Raw genomic sequence first — 22,708 nt, 5'->3', positions numbered from 1 at the left:
AGAGACTCTGGAGTATGCCATGTGGGGGCTTTGGGGGTGGGCCTCAGGTCTGGGTTCCGAATCAAGCTGCTCTTGCAGGTCAGGAGCAGACAGACACAGACCTGCATGGTGGGGAGGTTACCCCACCCACCTCCAGGAGAGGAGAGGTGTGACAAGGGGAAGCCTCATTAAGTTCTGAGCCCTTCCATGACACAGCCAGAACTACAGCAAACAGGTCGACCTCTGTCCACGCCAGCGGGTCACAATTAAGCAAGGATGCCCCCCAAATCAGAGTGCCCCAGGAAGAGGAAGGGAGCAGCTGTCAGAGCAGAGAGGCCACCTATCAAGAGAGGAGAAGGTCTGAGACTGGTGAAGGGCTGGGAGGGGAGGGGCTGGAGAGCTGGTTCGAAGGGCTCAGGGGCACGGGGCTGGGGAGGACCCAAGGGGCTGGGGAGGGGATCTGCTCGTCAGAGCGGGTAGAGGTGTGTCCACTCTGGCTTTCCCTGGGTTGGCTTCCTGTAGAAGCCCAGGCACAGGGATGCCCTCCCAGACTCTGGAAGGCCCTGGCTCCCAGCATCCCAGAAGTAGGGTTCTCAGGGCCTGGGATGGCCACACTCAGCACCGACACAGACAGCAGCTGGGACAGTGTGTGCCCAGTGTGTTCTCTGCCCAAGCCCTGCCCCAAGACAGCCCTGGGACCCCCAACGTCCCCAATGGCCCAGTAGGAACAATGGGCCTACAGGAGTGGGGGAAAGAGAAAGAGACCAAGGCTGTAGGGACAGTCGGAAACCCAAGAGGGGCAGCCTCAGATGTAGGGATCAGCCTACGGGTGACATTTGCCACATTGGCCGTGGCTGGAGACTATACCCATAGACATAAGCCATGCCCATCACAGACTCAGCATCCTTTATTGCACAGCGAGACTGCGATCTGTCACTGGTGTGGGTGCAGGTGGAGAACCTCTCAGCAGCTCGGCCACAGGAGGGTGAAGGCGCCACGGCTGCAGCGGAAATCTGGCTCTGGCTGCTCCGATCTGGGCTCCACGGATACCAGGCGCCGGGCCCCACGCTGGGTCAGGGGGATGCAATCGGACACTCGGACCTCCAGGGCCCGTCCCTCCCTGAAGGAAGGAGGTCAGGGTCAGGATGGTCCAGGCCCCTCAGATAGGCAGCCGCTGCCCTGCCCGTGCCCAGGGACTCACCCCTGGCAGTGCGCAGCCAGCACCCCCACCAGCTCCCCGATGCGGTTGTCCAGTGGCGGCTGGGAGCGGTGCAGACACACCACCAGGTCGTCATAGCCCCGCGCATGCAGCACCACCAGCTGGTCCCGCCCGCTGGTCACGCTCAGCCCGGTCACCTGAGGGGGGCAGGGTCGCAGGGTGAGGGGTGCAGCAGGCCCTCCACCCCGACCTTGCATTCTGGAGGGCCCCAGCATCCCAGGAACACATGTCCGCCCAGCTGTCTTCCCCTCCCAGCACTCTGCCCTCTTCGGAAAGCCTCTTTGAGCTCCAGTCCTCCATCCTCCCTGCAGGCTCTACAGTCCTGCTGTCCCCTCTAGGTCCCCTTCCTCCCTTTCTGGTCCTGCCCATTAAGGAGAGGGTTGGGCAAGGTGCACTGCACAAGAGGACTTTTGCCGTGATGGAATATTCCAGATCTGCGAAGTCTAACATGGCACCATTGCTCACTATAGCTTTCTAGCACCTGAATGTGCTGGTGCAACTAAGAAGCTGAACTTTCATTTTTCTCTACTTGTCAATTGTATTTAAAATATCCACACTGGTAGTGGCCATGGTACCAGATGGTCCCTCATCCTGAGAGTTATAGGGACCCCCAGCCTCAGTTTCTGCCCTGGGTTGCCCCTTGTCCTGAGGGAGTATGAGCTGTAACTCCAGGGAGTAGAGGGCCATAGAGCTGGGCAGAGGGGTGAAGGGAAGGGACAGGGTCCCATGGGTGGCAGCCACACACTGCAGCCAGGACCATGTGGTCCAGGTAGGGAGGACCCCAGGCAGGCTCAGGCGCAGATGTGGGGAAGAGGGGCCGTTTGGCTCTGCCCAAGAGTAGAGCAGGAGGAGGGTGAGCAGGCTGAGCATGGAGTTTGGGGCCCTACACCCATGGGCAGGCTGTTCAGTGGGGGCTGAGGGGAAGCTGCCATCCTGAGCCGATGCTGAGTTCTAGATGGCTCTGGTCATCCCAGGGAGGCCTGAGGGGAGGGGCCCAGCAGCAGTGCCCAGCAGGACACTGGGCCCGCTGGAGCCCGGCGAATGCCTCTGCCCTCCCACAGGACTCACCGCATCCAGGGGCACGGCCCGCATCACCCGGTACTGCCGGCCTGGCTCCAGCTTGTAGAGGTGCCGATCTGTGAGCAACAGTGCCCGGTCCCGGCTTTTGTTGAAGCGATTCACCTGTAGGACGGGTGGTTTCAGGGTCACTGCCTGGCCCGGGGGGGCTCCCCAGGAGGTGTGGCTGGAGGCCTCCCCTCTGTGAAGCCATTCTCTCACTAACTGGGTTGGAGCTGAAGTTTTTGAAGTTCAAGAGTAGTTGTGAAACCTCTTAGCTGGGCCTGAACCAGGGCTGTCATCAGCCAGCAGCCCTGAACCCACTGCTCACCTTTCTGACGTGGCTGGAGAAGAGCACGGCCCCAAAGCCGTCTTTTTCCCGAAGCGTCTTCAGTCGCTGAGCAAACAGGCCTGAGGCTGTGGGGTTGTCTGTGGCCTGGGGACAGTTGGGGGTTGCTTAGGGTGAGGTCGTGGGACCATGCGTGATTGACCACGACTCTTAATGAATCCGTACAGCTATCCTTGACCTCAGAAAACCTCATCATGTCATGCACGGGCCTCCCAGTGGGCCCAGCCACCACGCTGGGTTCCCTGAAGCCCACCACACAGACCTCTGCAGCCCTAAGGTTCTAGGCACACGTCTGAGCCCCCCACACCCACCCACCCACCCAGCTCCTCAGGCCAGGCCTGGATAGACACTGAGATGGAAGGGGCCTGGCAAGACCTGGCTCCTCCATGCTAAGCCATTCATTTGGGCCAACCTCACACCCCTGAGGCTTTGGCCCCTGCAGAACTGGGCGAGGGGGCCACTCACAGAGCCCATGTGGGCCAACGGGAGCCACAGTGTTGGGTTCTGGTCAGGGGGCTGTGCCTAACAAGGGGGTCTGTGCCTGAGAATGGGGGGGTTGAGAACGGAGGAAAGGGAGTGGGAGTAGGGTAGAGGAGGCTCTCAGTAAAGCCTACGTCAGCTGGTTCTGAGTGAAAACCCTTAAACTGTGGAGGCAAGGGGCAAGGACACAGGGGGACAGCCCACAGGACAGCCAGGCCCAGAGACAGGACAGCTAAGGTGGACACAGGCAAGGTCTCAGCCTGGAGCCCCTTCCTGGCAGCCAGCCCCTGCAGCCCCGCACTTACGGAGGACAAGTAGTCCCGGGCCCAGGCCCGCCGGCAGCCCCAGTCCTGCCGTAGCTCCTGCAGGGCCGCCATGGCAGCCACCTTGGCCTTGATCTGAGCCATGTCCGAAGGCGGGATGTTCTTCACCAGCTGCCGGGCCCGCCACCTGGAGAGGGCCAGGTAGTCAGATGGACCGCTGTGAAGGCCTTGCCCCTCCCCACTCCTGGTTCTGCTCCCTTTCCTGAGAACACACGTTAAGGACTTTTCACGTCCTTTACCCCAGTAGGAGAAGGCCAAGCCCCTCAGCCTGGCACTGGCCGACTTCTGTGTCCCAGCCTCCCTGGTCTCAATGGAAGGTGGCCTCTCCTGTTCTGAGCACACTGGTTGCCCTTCACACCTTGTCCTAAAGAATTCCTAACTCAGCCTTCAAAGCCTGGCTCAGTTACAGAGTTTCCCCCACTTCTAGCTTCAACCCACTACCCACCCTGCAGGGCCCTAGGAAGGAGATAAAGGCCTGCAAGCCCTCCAGATGTCCAGAATGGTGCTGGAGACATTAGGAATCTTCTAGCGGTTGTGAGGTGTAGGCTGTCAACGGATGCGCACAGCCCTCTGTCTTCCTGTTTATCCAATGGGACTGTGTGTCTCCTAGCTGGCTCTGTGGGGTTCAGATGACCTGGTCCAGGTGTTCAATGGGCTCTAGCTGAGTGGAAAAGACCAAGGTGGGTGGGGGCGGAGAGCAAGTACCTGGAGAAGAGGGCCTGGCAGATGTCCTGGAAAGGCTGCAGCACGGTGGGTGGTGGGGGCCAGACGAGGTCACGGCCATAGTGCGGGGGCTGCCGCGCAGCCTGGAATCGCCGCTGCAGCTCTGTCAGGTGAGCACGCACCTTGTGCCTCCGGAAGCAGCGCATGATGGTGTAGATGGCCCTCAGTCGCCGGCAGCGCCTCCTGGCCAGCGTGCCCCGCCATGCCTGGGGAGCCGGTAGGAGGTGGTGCTCCGTCAGGCCGTGCCAGGCCCCACCTCCCCCACATGTGCTGCTGTGCTGTGCTTAGTCTCTCAGTCGTGCCCCATTCTTTGTGACCCTATGGACTGTAGCCCTCAAAGCTCCTCTGTCCATGGGGATTCTCTAGGCAAGAATACTGGAGTGGGTTGCCATGCCCTTCTCCAGGGGATCTTCCCAACCCAGGGATTAAACCCAGGTATCCCACATTGCAGGTGGATTCTTTACCATCTAATCCACCAGGGAAGCCCCTCCCTCATATGGGGAGACCCCAAATTGGAGGGGTACCCTGAGAGTGTGACCATCAAACCCAGACTGGAGACCCTACAAGGTAAGCAGCCCAGTGAACTCACAGATTAAAACCTGACTTGCACAAACTGAGGATATGACTGGGGACATGTGGTTACTGACTGGACGGGACACAGGAAGTCAGTAACAACTTTCTAAATCCTATTTCTGGGATGGTGTGGTATTGTGTCATGTTCTTAAAAATAACCCTGTGTGTTAGAGGAGATATCAGAGGTAACAACAAAATGCAATGTGTCATCATTCATTGGATTCTGGGTTTTTAAAAGACATAACGGGTCATAGTGGAACCCATTCAAATTTCTTTCGGAAATTTGAATACGGCCTACATGTTAGATATTCAGCTATGTAGGTTATATTTTATCAGTGTTAGTTTTCTTGAATGGGCTAATGTCGGTGTGATTATAAAGGGGAATGTCCTTGTTCTCAGAATACACACCTGATAAAGGATTTAGAGGTCATTACTTTATGTGGCTAGGGAAAAAATACAAATATATGGGTATCTGTATGTGGATGTGGAGAGAGATAAAGACAGACAGAGATGGAGCAGGGGGTGAAAACACATAACTGTAGCTATCCAGGTGAATGGTACATTGTACGAATCTTTCCAGTTTCTATAGGTTTGAAATGTCTAAGTAAAATGTTATGAGAAGAGGTGGGAGAGTCCTTATCCTTTGGAAAGGCATACTGAAATGATTATAAACTAAATGACTTGATTCAAAATAATGGGAATGAAGGTGAGGTGTCTACACAAAACCACAGGGGTCATAAGGCAGGGCAGTCAGAGTGTGGGAATTTAGTACACCATTCTGCCCGATTTTCTCCAGGTTTGAAATATTTTAGGACAAATGGAAGAAAGGAAGGGAAAAGAAGAAAGTAAAGGAGCCAGATTCCTGATTATCTTGTTTTGAGCACCTGGGCCTGAGGCTGGTGGCCACAGGACAGAGGTGACCTGAACAGAAATCCAAACTTTTTGCTTGTCAGTTTCAGTCTCCGTTTGTCACCTGTGAGCAGGGGACTTCTCTAGTACTTGGAACAGTGTCTGTGGTCCCCTCAGTGCACGCACAGCACCCCCGCCTCGAGTGGTGCACACCCATCTCTCCCCTACCCCCAAGTAATGCTCAGAGCGCTCTCCGGCCCCTCTCTACACCGGCCCTGGCGGGCGTCCAGCCGGCCGCACCTTCTGCAGCAGCAGCACGATGATGGGGATGAGACAGGCGCGGCTCTGCTCCAGCGTGACCAGCGTCCGGGGCGAACGGATGAAGAGCTTGCTGTGGCCAAAGGCCACGTCCCCCTGCAGCCCATGCTGCTCCAGGAGAGCGCCCACGGCCGCCTTATCGGAGCCCAGGAGATGATTCGGCCACGTGTACTCACAGGTCATCTTATACCTGTCACGGCAGGACCGGGCTGTGGGCGCTGGGCCCTGGGGAGGGGTGTGGACTTAAACCCCCATCCTCCTCCCCTCTCCTCCCCCGACCCTCTCCCTCCTCCTCTCCTCCCCCTCCTCCCTCCGACCCTTTCCCCGAAGCCACTCCCACTCCAACGCCAGCTCCCTGCCACGCCCACACCCCGTGCCACGCCCACACCCCTCCTTGCCACGCCCACCTCAGTCCACCCTGCCTAGTCCCACCCCTTGTGTCACGCGAGGGGCCTCCAAGACTGGCAGTGTCCCAGGGTCAGCAGCATCCTGCAGGCTTCCGCACTGACGTCTGAAAAGCGCTCGTTGCTTTGGGCACCCCCTGCCGGCTGATGGAACTTCTCAAGGACCAATCCCCCGCCACGGGAGAAGGGGCCGTACCTGAGCAGGAATCGAGGATAGGGCTGGCGGGAAGCGAAGCCTGCCCTGCGGACCCTCACGTTCTCCAGCAGCCCCAGGTATGCGACTTGGTGGCGACAGTGGCCCTCGTCCAGCTTCCCGGCCACCTTGTCCTCATTGGGCTTGATACAGCGGACGTAGAAGGGCTCCTGTGAGGACAAAGGACACTCGGAGAGGCCAGTGTCACAGCCCTACAGTTACTCAGTTACTGGACAGGGGCAGTGAGGAGCTCAGGCCTGTCTCTATCCCTCCCATGCTGCCATCCATAGGGTAGAGGATCTCTCAGGGGGACAGGGAGGCCCAGGGACCAAGGGCAGGCAGAAGGGCAAGGCCAGCCAGGAGGAGAGTGGGGATGAGGGCATGGTGGGCAGAATGGGACCTGGGAGCTCCAGTGCTGGGTGTGGGCAGGGTGCTGGCCCACATTCAGGTCCTGACAGTGCAGCAGAGCCCCTCAGCCCTTCCTCTTGCCTTCCCAGAGGCCCTGCAGAGTCTCTGGACATTCTACTATTAAGCTGGCCCTGGCATCCTCCCGCTGCCCTCTCTGACTTTGGGCCCCAATTTCTGCAAGATGTGAGTGCCACTTTCTTGTCCTGGTGCCTCCAGCTTCCAGAAAACTAATCCTGGCTCCAGGCAGGACCAGGGCTGGGCCAACTCAAGTTCTGGGTGAGGTCTCCCCTAGCCCATCCCTGAGAAGCAATGGGGCCAGGGGAAGGCTACAAGGATCTTGTGTTTACTCAAGCCTTGGCCCGGCTCAGGGCATCGTAACCTGAGCAGTGGCAGGTCCCTTTCTGCTGGAGGAGGTATGGCTCACAGCAGACAGGAAAGGAACACCCTCTTATGATGCACGAAGGCAATGGAGGACCCAGCCTAACATCCAGGCACAGACAGAAGGATCTGGAAGGATCCAGATTCAAGGTGGGGGGGGCCGTACCTTGGAGGCCAGGTTTTCCACCAGGGCCACCATGGAGTTCTTGAAGAGTGTGCCGGCCGTCAGGGGGCGCTTGGTCACCTCTGTGATGTCCTGCTGCCCATCTGGCCACATGGCCCGCAGGGTGGGATCCTTGCTGTGGACATAGGCCGCATGCCCAGATGCCCTCCAGGAGGACAGCCCCCACCCAAGCTTGGCCATGTGTAAACTTCAAGACCTTGGGCTGTGAGGGTCAGACCGAGTGTCTGAAGGCCCTTCCAGCCAGAGTGCCTGGGCCTTCACTGTCTGGCATCCACACACATGCCCAGAGAGCCCCCCTCACCTGTTGTACAGCAGACGCTTGAAGTCCTGGAAGAGGAAGTCTCTGTTCTTATCAATGAAGCCCTCCACGGAGTACCTGGGGGAGGTCCGGGGGAGGGCCAGTGAGGAGGTAAGGGGCTTCTGACCCCCTAGTATGCCCCTCCCCCTCCTCCCATCTGGTCAGCCTCCCTTCCTTTCTCCTCACGTGCTCCTCTTCCTTCCCCTCTCCTGTCTGCTTTCCCTCTCATCATATAAGACCTCTTCCCTCAGAAGTTTCTCTCCTGAAAGATGAGTCAAGGGGTTATGCCCACGGAGCCAAATGTTGCATCACTGAATCCTGGCTTTAGCACATACATGCTGTGTGATCTGGGACAAGTGACTTAAACTCTCTGTGCCTCAGTAGACATCACACCCTCAGAACAGTGCCTACTGAGTTTCCATAAATAAATGTCAGCGATTGCAGTTACAACCAGGAAATCCTGAGTCATTGGTCTGTTTGGCTCCTTGGCCTGGAGGACCTCAGATTCATCATTCTAGCCTTTGCTAGAAAGCTCAGTGCCAAAATCTTGGCTTCACTTGCAGTTCCTAGAAAGTCTCAGGGCCATGGGATCTGACTCCTGGCAGCTTCGTCTTTTCGATTCTATTTCTTCTCCTCATGAAGGACACGTGGGAGACTTGTGTCTTTCTCTGTGAGTCACCTCAGATCCAATTCCGGGTGAGATGTGTGACAGGGGAATTAATAATAATCATGGCCACTTCTGGAAGACACTAGGGACTTTGGTGCTCAGTGTGTGGCCTGAGGACTGGCCATGTCCACCTCGCCTGGGAGCTCATTAGAAACACATCATCTGGCCTCTCTGTTCCTCCTCGCTGACAAAAGGTGACAAGAACTGGCCCCAGGGCTTTCCTGATGCTCAATGGTAAAGAATCTGCCTGCCAATGCAGGGGACGTGGGTTTAGTCCCTGGTCTGGGAACATCCCACGTGCCACAGAGCAGCTAAACCCATACTCCACAACTGTTGAGCCTGGGAGCCGCAACCACTGAAGGCTGTGAACCCTAGAGCCTGTGCTCTGCAACAAGAGAAGCCACTACAGTGGGAAGCCTGTGCACTGAAACTAGAGAGTATCCCCTGCTCTCTGCAACTAGAGAAACGTCCACACAGCAACAAAAATCCAGCACAGCCAATAAAGAAAGAAAGAATTTTTTAAAAATAAAAGTACTGGCCCTGGGCTCAGAACAGAGGTCCCACCCTAGCTGCACCTCTGAGTCTCCAGCCGCTCTACCAGAAATTGGCTTTTTCTTTTTTAAAGCTACCCAGAAGATTCTAGGATGCAGCCAGGGCTAAGAATCACTATCTTAAAAGCCCTAATTGATATTTCTCATTTGTGAATCTGGTGAAGAGCATATTTCCAGTGTCTTAAAAAGGGGAGGGAGCGGTGGGGGGGGACCAGATGCCCAGTGGGGGCCCCTTACGTGACATCCCCTGCATAGTGCTTGATCCGGAAGTCTCGGCCAAACTCCATGGTCTTGTCTGTGGGGCAGAGCTATGGATGGGGACAGCACAGGTCAAGACCTAGAAGGTGTGGGGGGATCTAGGGGAGAAAGGGGAGACAGCCCTGCAGAGGAGGCTGAGCCACCACCAAGACCCCCTACCCACCCCAAGACAGGCAGTGTGGCACCGTGGGGTGCCCGCCAGTGCCGGGACCAGCTGGACGGGCACAGGGTGGGGAGACCGCAGGGGCAGAGGGGCACCTGGCGGCTGGTATAGTGTGGGTGGTGGCGGTGGTGTGTGTCCAGGGTCTGCAGGAAGATCCGGTCAGTGATGGGGCCCGCAGTGCTGCAGGCCTCATCCAGCACAGCGAGGATGCCCCGGTGGGGCCGCTCCACCAGGTCCACGATGGTGGCGTTGTTGAAGTACTCCACCTGCGGCAGGCAAGCACGGCAGCTCCCGAGCCCTGTCCGCCAGCCTCCTGCCTGTGTTCCTGCCCAGTGTCCACATCTTGCAGCCCTCCTCTGCACACCCGCCGACCCAGCACCGTCCCTCCCCCCATCTCCCTCCCACCCGGAACCCGCGGGTGCAGGGAGGGCCGGGCACCCACGGTCTGCCAGGCGATGCCCTCCCGCTCATATTCCTCCTGCTCCTGCTTCAGGATGAGCTGGATGAAGAGCTGCTGCAGCTTCTCATTACAGTAATTGATGCAGAACTGCTCGAAGCTGGAGGAGGGGTGGGCAGAAGGGCCGTTCAGAGTCATGCCTCGACCACCCACACTAAGGCTTTGGCTCTGTGGAGAGTGAGTGCAACCAATAGCAGCTGTGCTGTGCTGTGCTTAGTCGCTCAGTTGTCTCCAACTCTTTGTGACCCCGTGGACTGTAGCCTGCCAGGCTCCTCTGTCCATGGAAGTCTCCAGGCAAGAATATTGGAGTGGGTTGTTATGCTCTCCTCCAGGGTATCTTCCCAACCCAGGGATCAAACCCAGGTCTTCCACATTGCAGGAGGATTCTTTATCATCTGGGCCATCAGGGAAGCCCAATGAATAGCAGGGATCCCCCCAGATAGATGCCCTGAAGATCGCCTGAGGGGTCTGGAGCCAGGCACCCCAGTGGCCTGCCAATAGGGGTGCATCTCTCACTCTGGGCTGCTCTTTTACCTGGTCCCTACTCCCTAGCCCACCCAGCACATGTGCCCTGAAGTGGATTGAGGAGTCCCTGTGAGGGGAAGTAAGCCAAGTTCTTGCCATCCCAGGCACCAGGGGTGGTGGCACAGCTGAAGCAGGCTTGAAGACATGAGCCTAGGGGCCAAGGACCAACCATGATGGACACTAGGCATCCTGTTCCTCTGCCCAGCCAAGCTCCCCAGGACTAAGAGTTGGGGCGGGGGTCAGAGTGTGGGATGTGGTGTCGGAACTACCCACCTATTGACGGGGAACACCTCAAAGCCATAGATGTCCAGCACACCAATGACTGTGTCCTTGCCGTCACGCCGGGGGTCCCGGTCCCGGGGTTCCATGACATGATTAATCCGGTCCACCACCCACTCAAATAGTCGCTGGTACACTGCCTGGGAAGAGGCAAAAAGCCAGCTGCTTCTGACTGCCTCTGGCCTTGTCTCCTCTGGGAAGGCCTCCGGGGTTCCCCACCCACCCCCTAGAATACCTTGGCACAGGCATCCCGGGCATAGCTGGCCTCGGCTGCAGTGTGGCCCTTCTCAATGACCTCCCTGCCTCCAGAGGCCACGGTGCGAGCTAGTAGGCAGCGCAGCACTAGCTCCCGGGGTGTGGCCGTCAGCTCAGCCACGTGGTCCACCAGCACTTCCTCGGTCACCGCCAGGCGCCCCTGCTCCAGGTTGCTCTCCAGCTCCACGAACTCAATGTTTCCCTGGTGATGGTAAATCGTCAAGAGTCAGGCTCTGTGTCTCAGAGGAGCCTGTACACTTATGCCCAGGGAAGGGAAGGCAGGGGCATGGGGAGCTGCTCCTGGAGCACACCAAAGCCTTCCCCAAGGCTTCCCACCGGGAATGTCATGTGAGTGGGCCCACCGTGTCCTCCTGTAGCTGGTTATGTGCTGCCCACACCTCATGTTTCCTGAGAGAGAGCAGAGGCTCAGAGTCACTGAGTAACCTGCCCAAAGTCACTCAACTTTTAGGTGACAGAAGCAAGAGCCAGGTCTGTGTGTTTGTTGTCAGTTACTAAGTTGTGTCTGACTCTTTCAACCCCAGGGACTACAGCATGCCAGGCTTCCCTGTCCTTCTCCATCTCCCGGAATTTGCTCGAACTCATGTCCATTGAGTCAGTGATGCCATCCAACCATCTCATCCTCTGTTGCCCCTTCTCCTCCTGCCCTCAGTCTTTCCCAGCATCAGGATCTTTTCCAATGAGTTGGCTGTTTGCATCAAGTGGCCAAAGTATTGGAGCTTCAGCTTCAACATCAGTGGTTCCAATGAAAATTTAGAGTTGATTTCCTTTGATTGGTTTGATCTCCTTGCAGTCCAAGGGACTCTCAAGACCAGCAGTTCAGTTTGAAAGCATCAGTTCTTTGGTGGTTAGCCTTTATGGTTCAACTCTCACATCTGTACATGACTACTGGAAAAACCATAGCTTTGACTAGATAGATCTTTGTCGGCAGAGTGATGTCTCTGCTTTTTAATATGCTATCTAGGTTTGTCATAGCTTTTCTTTCAAGGAGCAAGCATCTTTTAATTTCATGGCTGTAGTCACCGTCTGCAGTAATTTGGGAGCTCAAGAAGATAAAATCTGCCACTGTTTCCATTTTACTGAGCCCAAACTGCCCTTACCTGCTAAGTACAGGCTAAACTACCAGATGTGGACCAGGCACGTTATGGGAACCCATAATCGAAACAACTTGGGTTTCAGCAGAGGGAGGAGTGGGCCAGTTACACTGCTGGGTTGTTAGAGGCCAGTCTTCTCCTTCACGGGAGGTGCCCAGCCAGGGCACCACATGGGGAAGTGGCTGCAGTGCCCACAGGCAGGCTCACCAGGTGCAGTATAGCAGCCAGGATCCGGTGCACAGAGGCCACCTCCTCAGGACTGAAGCCGATCACCCGCATGGCCTCCGTCACTGCCTGGTGGTGGCTCTTCTCATCGATGTCCAGGACCTGGGGGGGAAAGGGCTCAGCACACCACTGCCACACTGAACCTCAATTCCTCTGCCTCAGTGCACTTGCTCGCCATTGCACCCCTTCCCCACTCTGAGCCCTGATTCCTCCAACTGAAAGCCTGCAGAATCAGGCCCCACAAGTCCTGCTGAGCCATTCATACCACCCTGGACCCAGCTGAAGCCACTGGTCACCAGCCCCAGGGTCCTGGGACTAGGAGTGACTAGAGCTTGGGCTCCCTGCCCCCACTCACATTGAGCCCCGCCCCCTGGCGCGTGAAATTATACACTGCAGGGTTTCTCTGAAGGTGTAGTTCTTGCAGCTCCTCATCCTCACAGCCCCGCAGCACCTGGAGGACCCAGACATCCCTCTGTTAGGCCCCTGAGCTCCAAGATATGCCCCCTCCCACCATACACCCTACCCACAAACAGATGGCATCCTTCAACCACTGCTGATCCAACGAATGCATGGTATGAGTCAGCACGGTGATGGTGTGGACAGTGCCTGAGCCCAGGGAGGACCCACTTCTAGGTCAGACATGGTGTAGATTCTGAACAAGTCTGAGGAGAACCCACTTGATGTGGTGTAGACACCACTAGAATCCAGGGAGATCCCATTTTGGTGTCAGACACTGTGTAGAAACTGCCTGTGTCCTGGGAGGACCTACTTCAGTGATCAGACATATGTAAATATGGCCAGTGTCCAGGCACCCACTTTGGTGAGTCAGAAAGGATGTAGATACCACCTCCAAATCCAAGGAGATCCCACCTTAGTAGGTCAGACATGGTGTAGACACCACCTGAGTTCTCAGTGGGTCTTACCCAGTGTAGACACTATCAGTGCCCAGAAACCACCTCAGTGTCAGACACAGTGTAGACACTTCCCTGCCCAGGTCCAGGGAGACCCCACGTCAGGGCCAGATGAGGTACACACACTGCCATGTCCAGGGAATTCCCAGCCCAATGGGGGTGGGGAAAGACAGGGGGAGGGGAGGGGAATGGACTGCGGGTGGGGCCAACAGGACCCCCCTTGCAGGTCCCCACCTGCCAGCTTTGGCTCACCTGATAGAAGGCGTGGAAGTTCCTTTCACCTACGTGCTGCTTAAGTACCCGCGACTGTGGAGAAAGGGACAGCTGGACTCATGCCTGGGACAGGCCCCATCCCAGGGACCTGTCCCAGAGCCCCCAGGACAGGGCAGGTAGGGGGTGGCGGTGGACCTGGCTATGGAGGGAGCCCCGCCCTGTGAACCTGAGACATCAGAGAAGGTCTGTTCCTGCGTCCACGGCACCAGGGCCGGGAGAGTCAGCATGGTGGGACGGCTCTGCCTGGTCCCCCTGAGAGAGGCCTGTGTGCAGCCCACCTGCCCGGGGTCTTGGTAGCAGGGCCCACCTTTTCCAGCAGGTAGCTGTGGATGTGTCCCCCCACGGGGTCTCCTTTGAAGTCAAAGTTGATGTCCATGTACTTGCCAAAGCGGCTAGAGTTGTGGTTGCGGTTGGTGCGAGCATTGCCGAAGGCCTCCAGCACGCATGTGGACTTGAGCAGCACGTCCTTGACCCTGCATGGAGTGGGGAGGCAGAGGGGCCAGGACTATGACACGAAGACCTTGCACTCGGGACTGTGTCCCCATGCAGGATAGCTGCCTGAGGCTTCCCAATCACAGGTGGAGAGGGAGTCTGAGGGCCAGTCCCACCCTGCGCTGCCCCTTGCAGGCGCTTGACTCTGAGATGCTGGGAAATGCACCTGCCAGGCACTCATGCTGGTGACTGTGAAGCCTTGAGCCTTGAAAGGCATTGACCCGCCTTCTCAGACCAAAGTTGTAGCCCAGTGAGGAGCTGGATCTGGACACTTGGCACTGCCAGGCATGTGTGCTTGGGAATTTCCATCGCTGCTGCCACCCCAATCCTACCCCGAACCCCACCTTACCCCACCTTAACAGGAAGAGGCAGAGCTCTCACACAGGAAGCTGCTCCCACAGATCCCTGTTGGTGAGCTGCCAGCAGGTAGATAGGTCCTGGTTTCCGGGTTTCTGGCCCAGCCCTGACACTGGCCTGGCATCGAGGGCTTTTCTTACGGGCAGCCAACCTCTCTGCTCCCGTTGGGTCCCCGTGAGGGCCCAGCACCTATCTGTTGGCCCTCTTCACCTCCTCCCTTTCCCATCCGTAGAGGAAGGGCACCCCTATGCTGGGCCTCGCCTCTACTTGGGTAGAGAGGTCCTAGCTGTGGGTCACTTAGAGTCTTACTGACAGCCACTGAACTTGGCCTGAGCTGGGCTCCATTGTGTTTCTTGCCCTCCATCAGGCACGAGACACAGGCCAGCCCTTCCCTACCATCCCCACCCCACTGGCCTCACCTCTCCACCTCGGCCCGCTGGCTTGGGTTGGTAACGGCTGCGATGTATTGCATGATGTGCTTGCTGGCTTCTGTCTTCCCTGCCCCACTCTCGCCTGCCAACAGATGGACAGTCAGAATTTTTGGCTGCTCCCCCTTAACCAGGTCCCTGTGCCCACCCGTACTCCCAGGCACTCCAACCACCACACCATCATTGACAAATGAAAATACTGGGACCCAGGGAGGTTGTGGGCCGGCACCTGGGCCCCGGATGCTAGGCAGGTACCTGAAATAACAATGCAGGTGTCCCTGGACCGGCGCTTCATTGCTCTGTAGGCGGCGTTGGCCACAGCATACAGGTGGGGTGGCCTCTCATAGAGCTCGCGGCCCTGGTACCTGGCAATGGCTTCCGGCCCGTACAGGGGCAGCTCCTGGTAGGGGTTTACGGACACCAGCACCTCACCGATGTATGTGTAGATGCGGCCCTTCTCAAACCTGGCACAGGCAGGGCAGGTCCTCAGTGTTCAGGGCCAAGGGGACACACACATAGATTCTGGGGCATTGGGCCCAGGTGGGAAGTCTTGGGGCCCTGGCCCACCCCCAGGGCTGAGGGCAGAGAAGTGTGTGGGGGGGAAGTGGTGGGGTTGACTTGAGTCTTCCGTTGCCATCTTGCTAGGAGCCTCACCCACACACAAGGTAGTGTTGGGGTCCAAGCTGCTCTCCATGGGGTGGAGTCACAGGAATCCTGACTCTGTTTTATCAAGGGACTGACTTGCCCAAGGCCACACTGGGCCAGGCAGAACAGGCAGCTTAGGTGATGGAGTTGAGCCCAGGGAGGAGATAGGGGTGGGAGGTGGAGGGAGGGACCTCCAGTTGTTTCCGTCTCAAGACCTGGGCGGGGACCCAGAAGCAGAAGCAGGACCCGCCCAGCCCCACCCAGACAGCAGACTGGGAGGCACTGGGAGGGTGACTGCAGTGCCGCCAGCCCCACCCTGCACTTCCTCAGACCTCTCAACCCTCAGCGTGAACCTAGTCACCCGCGAGGGTGCCTGTGTCCCTTGTCTCCTGACCCTTCTGCTCTGGGAGGAGCCCCAGCCCCACTGCTCCCTGCGGTGTCTGGGACCCGCCCTGTCCCTGACTGCCGGTCCCGGGTTCCCCTTCCTGCACTGCTTCAGACACGGGAGTTCTCCGGTTTGGCTCCCTGCACACCCAGGACCTGCTGGAGACAGAGTCTCCACCTGCAAGCCGTGTGGCCCCGGGGTCAGGGTCCCAGTGGTAATATGGTGATGGTAGTACCTGTCTCAGAAGCTAGTTTGTAATCTGCTTAGTTCTAACAGAGAAGCTCATTTCCGGTCTGACTCTCCATCCCACAACCCTGGGCTTGACTCAGGGCCCGTGGTGTCTGACTTCAACAATCTGGGCTCAGGGGGACCTGTCCCTAGGCTCTGCACAGTGGGTTACCATCTGCTCCTCATGGCTGTTCAGGGATGAAGCCAGCTCCTGCTGCCACCCCTCATCACCACCAGCAGCTCCTCCCTGCCCTCTGCCCTCCGGCAAATAGGGCCCCGTGTCACTTCTACCAGCCACACCCTGAAGCACCCCACATGTCCCTTTGAGAGTGTCATCTCAGTTTATCCATCTGCACCCCAGGGAGGCACCTGACCACTTCCCTTTGAGCCCTAGGGCTCAGCACAGCCTCACTAGGAAGATGGAGCGGCCACTCGGTCCAGATGCCTGGCACCTGCCTGCCCCTGCCAAGAGGAAGGCTCAGGAGACACCTGGGCTGTGTGGGAGGCACAGGCCTGGGGAGCCTGCTCTAGCACTGGCTGACTGTCCTGGCCCTGAGGGGACAGTCCTTCCAGCCCCCACATCTCCCTGAGGTCACCCAGATGGTGGGCTGATGGAGACCAGTTGGGGATGGGGACAGGGAGAAGGGGAGCCCATGCCCTGGGTCTACCTGAGTTTCAGATTCTCCATGAAGTCTTCCATGGTCACTTGGTCCAAAAGCACAAAGTCGGGCTTGCCACACTCAGGACCTTCATCGTCCTCCATCCTGCCGGCAGGGAAGCACCCAGGCCAGGTTGCCCCAACCTTCCTGTGCAGAGCGGCTAAGGGGAGGGGTGCTCTCGCACAGGCCCAGCCCTCCCTGCCCGCAGCCTCCCCGCCTGCCGCCCCAGCAGTGTGGTGAAGTAGGAAGTGGGTTCTTCTGGCCCCGGGAAGGGGTTGCCCTCCCCGCTTGCTGTCCCCTCCCAAGGGGCTCTGACCCCTGCTTCCTGGTTCCCTCCCCTCCGGGCGTGCCTAACGGTTGAGGTTGAGGCGGTCAAGGAAACTCCGACCCTCTGTGATCTCACCCTCACCCCAAGCAGAGGAGCCTCTGCAGTCCCTGGCCCTGCTGGTCACTTGTGGGACCCTGAGAAGAGATTTCTTGCTGTGGTCCTGGCTACAAAACTCTGTGTGTCTGTCAACTCTCAGACCTCAACATCAACACTAGGTGGATTTTTAGGGTAGGCACATTGTACTTTGAGAAAAAGTCAAAGAATGCTGATACCCAGGCCTTTGGGGCAGAAACCCAGGCAGTAATTTTCGAAGTGTGCGAGACCACGCCAGGATAAATGACAAATGACAAAGCCAGCTTCACGGCATACCCCGCCACAACCAGGGGCCTGATGTTTTGGGTTCATCATGCTGACATTCAGTCTTCCAGGCTTCTGGATGCTTCCTGGAAGAGTCCTGTGTCCTTGAGGCCCACCTGCCTGTCCCTCTAGTAGTAAGGACAGGAACTGCTTCAGGAGCCCCCCGTCCCACCTCGGTCCTCACCGCACAGAGGTGTGGCCTGACTTTGCTCTAGACCACGCAGCACCTTTAGAAGTGGCCAGACTGGCCAGCTAAGATTTTGACAACGTGGGGTCTGGGATTGGGGTTGAGGACGGGACAGTTCTCTCTTATCCCTCTCCTCACACACGGAGGACAATGTTTCCCAAATTTCAGTCATCTCTGTACTACCTTTGGGATTCTGTACTCAAAGAGCTAGTTTATTTTGAAATATTGTTTGATATGCAAGGGTTTTTTTTCGCTTCAAATACCTTAAAATGACTCAATAGACATAAGTTTGAGCAGACTCCAGGAGATAGTCAAGGACAGGGAAGCCTGGTGTGCTGTAGTCCATGGGGTCACACAGTCAGATACGACTTAGTGACTGAATTAACAACATCAAAATTGTAAAGTGCTAGTTTTCAAATGCCTGAAAAAACCAAGCCTCGCATTATTACACACCACTGTTCTGAGGGGACCCTTCTGTTAGGATCAAGCTTTGGTTCCACCCTGTGCCAGGCCTGGAGCTTCTTTTGAGCAAACTCTGGTCAGGTTTTATCCTCCCAGTCTCTTAAAGTCACCCCCTTCATCCCCTGCCTCTTGGGCTGGTGCTTTTGAAGGGTTTTCCAGACCAAAGTTCAGGAGTATCTGGGGAGTTCTCACAGAGCCTCAAGGTTTCACTTCCCCAACCTTCAGGCCTCCCCAACCTCCTGGCCCGGGGTTTACATTAAATTAACGCGCGTAAAAAATGATATGGTTGTTCCAGTGAAACTTGAGACACTGAAACCTGAACTTGATAAAATTTTCATGTCACAGAATAGTTTTCCCATGTAAAGATGTCAAGATTGTTCTTAGGTTGGAGATTGGCCTGTGGGTGGAGCTTGCCAGATCCTACTGCTGTGACCCTGAACTGCAATCATGACTACTCTCTTCACTCTGACAGCTTGCAAAAGGACTTCCCCACTCAGTACCTCGTTTATCTCACGAGGCTGATGACAGCACACCAAAACTCCTTTCCCCTCCTGAATCTGGCTGGACCTCTGGGTCTGCTGGCCCCTGCCTCTTGTCAGGCAGGGAAAGTGGCAGCCCTATTTGCCACTTCCCCCGGGGAAGGGTGTGACAATCTGGGGCAGTGACTAGCTAACAGGTGGGTGAGGAAGGACAGCTGGGAGGGGCTCCTAGGGGCTGAGGGTTAAGTTTCACTGGTTATCTAGGTCAATTTCAGGATGCCACCCTCTAACCAGTCCCTTCAATAACCCCCGCTCTGGCTCCCCTTGCTGATGCCATTGACCTGTGTAGCAGGACTCCAGTTCCTATTTCTTAGCTCTCCTACACAGCTGTACCCATTTTAGGATTTGCTTTTACTTTCGCCTTGTCTCAGAGCACGCTAGTTTTTAGTTGCAGGGAAAGGTCCATCGAAGGGCCCTGGAGCCACCTATATCCGCAAAGGCCACATGACCTAGCCTGAGGGTGCCTGTGAGGAGCTGCTACCTCTTTTTCTCGTCTACTGGGGAGCTGTCAGGAGGGTTTCCCCTGGTATGCGGTTCTGAGGTGTGAGAGAGGCTTTCTGCCTCTGCCCCCTCAGGATGTAGCTGCAGTGACTCAGAGTGAAGGAACCTTTCGGTACTTTTCCATTCATGACATCAGTAACAAACTGAATGTAAATATGGCTTACTTAACTTTTTCTGGCTCAATCAGCCTTGGCCTAACCTGCTGACATTCCTTGAAAAGACCACCAATAACAAGCTAAATAGACTTCAATTATAAAACAATTTATCAGATGAAAAAGATCATGAGGATGGAGCAACTCATCATAAAAGTATCAATCCACACGCTGGAGTCTCAATACTTCGGTGTGTAACCGAATCTGACCCACACTGGTATAGAGGACAAGAGCCAGAGAACCCTGTCAAGCCAGTGGAACCCACTCTGGGATGCAAGGTACAGCTCCTGATGACAGGTCCTAATGCTCTATCAACCACTCTGCAGTCTCAAAAGCAATGAGAATGGGGGACACCTCAGGGGCTCCCTCAAACTTGGCTGAAACTCCTTCAGGAAGGGCAGGGCCCTCCTCTTTGTACCTAACACACAAAAAAGAGAAACAGAGACTGGGCTGAATTACAAATTTTAAACTGTTTTATTAAATATCGCTTCTCATTCAGGAGATGTCAGAAGGGCCTGGGTCCCGATGTATAGCGAAGATCCTTGTTCTGGAAGTAGACAATATGGCATCCAAACCTGGGGTCAGAGGTCAGTCAGATGTGCACATGGTAGCTGGGCCAAGAACCAGAAACCCCTGACTCCTGGAAGGGGAACAAGTGAGGATTTAAACTTCTTCAGAAAACTGTGGTGCAAAGGCCTGAGTTCAAATTCTGCTGCACCTTCACCAGGGGCATCAATGCAGGCAAGCCACCACCTCAGTTCCCACTTCTTCATCTGTTAAAACAAGCTGGAAACAGCATGGAGGCCTGCTGTAAAAATAAAGTGATGTAAGGATATAGCCATGGATTATTAAATTAAGTGGATGGTTTTGAACCTCTTGGCAGGGAGACCTACAGCAAATGAATAGAAATGATCTGCTAGGACAGACCCGGCATACTCACCACTGCAGATTCCCTGGAATAATCTATCATCCACAGAAGGGATCGCCTTTCAAGTCTCTTCTAGCTCTCACATCCTGGGATGTCTGCTGCTGAAGCTGGAGCAGGAACACAGTGCAGAGTCTGCTGGGTTGGGGGAAGTGCCTGTCAGGAACTGTGAAGGACCTGATATACCCACAACCAAAGGCAGGTGACAAAGTATGCCTGCCAGTTACATGGATGCTGGTAGGAGTTGCTTATTAACCACAGCAACATGCAGAGCATCAGTGTTCTCCAACTGGCCCCATTTCCCACAGGTGACACAAGGGGAGCCAGAAGGCACCCGCACATGCAGTGGGCTGCATCACAGAAAAGGCCCTCTGAGCACAGGAAAGCCAAATCTTTTACACCAGACAGCAGGCACACCTGCTCTCTGCCCTAGAGGCACTACGTCAAACGTCCCAAGGCTGTGTGTTACTTGAATATCTTTGAAAATAAAGTCAAAAGGCAGCTAGCATCTCACTCCGAGGATTGTAGAAACATGAGACTCACCCAGAAGTGCCTCTGACAGCAACTTCAGGAGACGGGCGTGTTCAACGCTTGCACTGAAGAGACGGATCCAAATTTGCTAGAAGCTTTGACCTTCAGGGGAGAAGGTGTGGTGTGATCCCACTGTCCAGGAGCACAGGAGCTGTGCTGCTCCTGCTATGACCACGCTGGTCACTCTTTCCGTCCTGGCATTTCTGTGCCTGGACCCAATAGCCCTCACACCAATGGCATTTCCCTCCAATCCAAACTTCCTATCCATTTCTGGATTTCATTCTCCCCTCCCTGTCTGGCATTCTGGAAAAGAGCAGACTGTAGGATTGGAGAGGTCTGACTTGCCATTTTCTGGTTAGGAAAGTTGGGCACACAATTCTGACCATGACTCCTTCATCTGCATTGACCTAAGGCTATCTTATGGTGGTCCTCAAAGATTTAAATAGGGTCCTCAAAGATTTAAGATTTTGCGCCCAACTTAATTGGGCGCAAAACAGAGTTCAATCAACATTTGTGCCCTCCTAGCCCATGAGGTCTTCCTTTACAATAAATGCATACTGACCTCACCCTCTGTAAGTTCCATGAGTACCCAGCACTGTTGCAGAACTTAGCCTTTGGGTCTGTCTTGTTTACCAGCTAATAGTAACAGCCTGTATGTCAGTCCCTCAGGGCAGGGCCTATCCCCATTCTTTCTTTCTACTCTATACTCCCTGCTACTAGTCTAACTCCACCTTTACCACTTCCTCTGAGCTTCATTTTCTTCTGTGAGAATTTTTTTTGAAAGATATAATAAAATTTTCAAAGAGCCTGCAACACAGCTAACACCTAAAGTCCAAAACAATTTCTGCAAAGATAATCAATGTTCTCTAATCTGCATGGTCCAATATAGTAGTTTCTTGCCAAATGTGGCTACTGAGCACCTAAAATGTAGGTAGTGTGAAGGAAAAACTGAGTTTTAAATGTAACCGTATGTGTTGAGTGGTCACCACATCAAACAGTACAGGTCTGTGCGCTGACCAGAATGCCAGATAGGGAAGGGAACAGGCAACTGTCTGAAATTTCTATAACCTTGCTCTGGATGGAGCAGGGCAAGGCCTCAAACCGTTTCAAAATTTTCTTGCAAGCACTGTAGGAATGCACAGGGTCACTGCAGACCCAAGCACGCTGGAGGCTTGCAGCCCACATTCCTTCAAGTCCCTAAAGCTCTGGGCAGACAGCAGTACTTTCACTGAGCACCAGCCTGCACCAGAACCTCCAAGAGATCATGAGGTTCAATTAGGCCTACTTGGGTTTTCCATGGACACAAATAAGACAGACAGTAGTGAAGAACAGACGAGGGACAACAATCTCTTCTGGCTCAGAGAGGGAGGGAAATGGCCCCGGGGCAGGCAACCTTATCAAGAAGCTGACAGAACAGGGTTAACTTTAACTTCATTTCTTACGAGATGAAACCCTCACCATCACATCATTATACAAAATAGCTCTGTCTTCCATATTCTCGGGTGTGTTTTTTTTTTTTTACTACTCAGAGAATACTTAGGAACGGGGACCCACTTCTGGGAGCGAGGAGCTGGGCCGGAGTAGCGTCACTTACCAGCGTATCTTACAGGAGCTCTGCTGCGGAGGAGCCGAGGGTCGTCCACCTGGAGGCGGCACACGGTTAGCTAGAGGAAGGTCTCGTATAGCCTCCCTAATTCTCGCCCCTTGGGAGGCCATACCCAAGACCCTATTCCTGCCGGCGCAGCCCGCCAAACCCGCACGTGTACTCCAAACAGGACTCGGAGAAGATCGGTTAGAGTCCCCCTGCAACCGCGGGATCAAACCGCCGGGGCCGAGCACCCGGAATGCGCACCGGACCGACGGGGCCAAGAGCGGGACAACTTGGGGATAGCGCGCCAGCTCCCACTGGGTCCAGCGCCCGGCACGTCACACCCTAGCAGGACCTCCAGCCTCCACGATCCTCACCTGTACTCAGCAGGTCGCAGGCACCAGCTGGCACCCTCGATGGCAGTGGATGGTAACAACGTCCAGGAGTACCCTCACCACCGCAATCACACATGCCTGCAGCCGCGCACATTCTCCTTGCGTCATCACGCCGCCCGCCGGCAACGGTACGTGCATC

The 22,708-nt window shown here is 55.8% G+C and overlaps 1 protein-coding gene, 1 long non-coding RNA gene and 1 other non-coding gene across 6 annotated transcripts; all 3 read right to left on the bottom strand.

Moving 5' to 3' along the window:
* Nucleotides 1-868: 868 nt before the first annotated feature.
* MYO1G (myosin IG) lies at nucleotides 869-16,849 on the bottom strand. 2 transcript variants are annotated; one of them, XM_061414422.1, is made up of 22 exons: nucleotides 16,614-16,849; nucleotides 14,943-15,151; nucleotides 14,679-14,772; nucleotides 13,718-13,883; nucleotides 13,390-13,443; nucleotides 12,582-12,677; nucleotides 12,209-12,328; nucleotides 10,870-11,091; nucleotides 10,629-10,774; nucleotides 9,816-9,930; nucleotides 9,469-9,639; nucleotides 9,190-9,260; nucleotides 7,738-7,812; nucleotides 7,419-7,551; nucleotides 6,470-6,636; nucleotides 5,852-6,059; nucleotides 4,112-4,335; nucleotides 3,389-3,533; nucleotides 2,586-2,690; nucleotides 2,267-2,380; nucleotides 1,181-1,335; nucleotides 869-1,099 (listed from the first exon to the last, which is right to left on the bottom strand). In XM_061414422.1, exons 1-22 carry the CDS (start codon nucleotides 16,706-16,708, stop codon nucleotides 943-945), a joined length of 3,042 nt encoding a protein of 1,013 aa, XP_061270406.1. In that variant the 5' UTR covers nucleotides 16,709-16,849; the 3' UTR covers nucleotides 869-942. The 2 variants fall into 2 exon arrangements, with proteins under 2 accessions (XP_061270406.1, XP_061270407.1); XM_061414423.1 differs by lacking the exon at nucleotides 1,181-1,335.
* Nucleotides 16,850-19,585: 2,736 nt separating this feature from the next.
* On the bottom strand, nucleotides 19,586-22,708 carry LOC133246287 (uncharacterized). Of its 3 annotated transcripts, none has more exons than XR_009735998.1 (5): nucleotides 22,552-22,707; nucleotides 22,181-22,229; nucleotides 20,599-20,688; nucleotides 20,071-20,190; nucleotides 19,586-19,938 (listed from the first exon to the last, which is right to left on the bottom strand). It is a non-coding gene; the product is annotated as an uncharacterized LOC133246287 (long non-coding RNA). The 3 variants fall into 3 exon arrangements; XR_009735996.1 differs by having other exon boundaries at nucleotides 19,586-19,770; nucleotides 22,552-22,705; XR_009735997.1 differs by having other exon boundaries at nucleotides 19,586-20,193; nucleotides 22,552-22,708.
* Nucleotides 21,633-21,764, bottom strand: LOC133246968 (small nucleolar RNA SNORA9). Its single transcript, XR_009736214.1, has one exon. It is a non-coding gene; the product is annotated as a small nucleolar RNA SNORA9 (small nucleolar RNA).

The sequence above is a fragment of the Bos javanicus genome, chromosome 4 (assembly GCF_032452875.1).
Source record: "Bos javanicus breed banteng chromosome 4, ARS-OSU_banteng_1.0, whole genome shotgun sequence".
Lineage (NCBI taxonomy): Eukaryota > Metazoa > Chordata > Mammalia > Artiodactyla > Bovidae > Bos > Bos javanicus.
The sequence above is the reverse complement of the archived record's forward strand: the minus strand, read 5'-3'. Positions and strand labels throughout refer to the sequence as shown.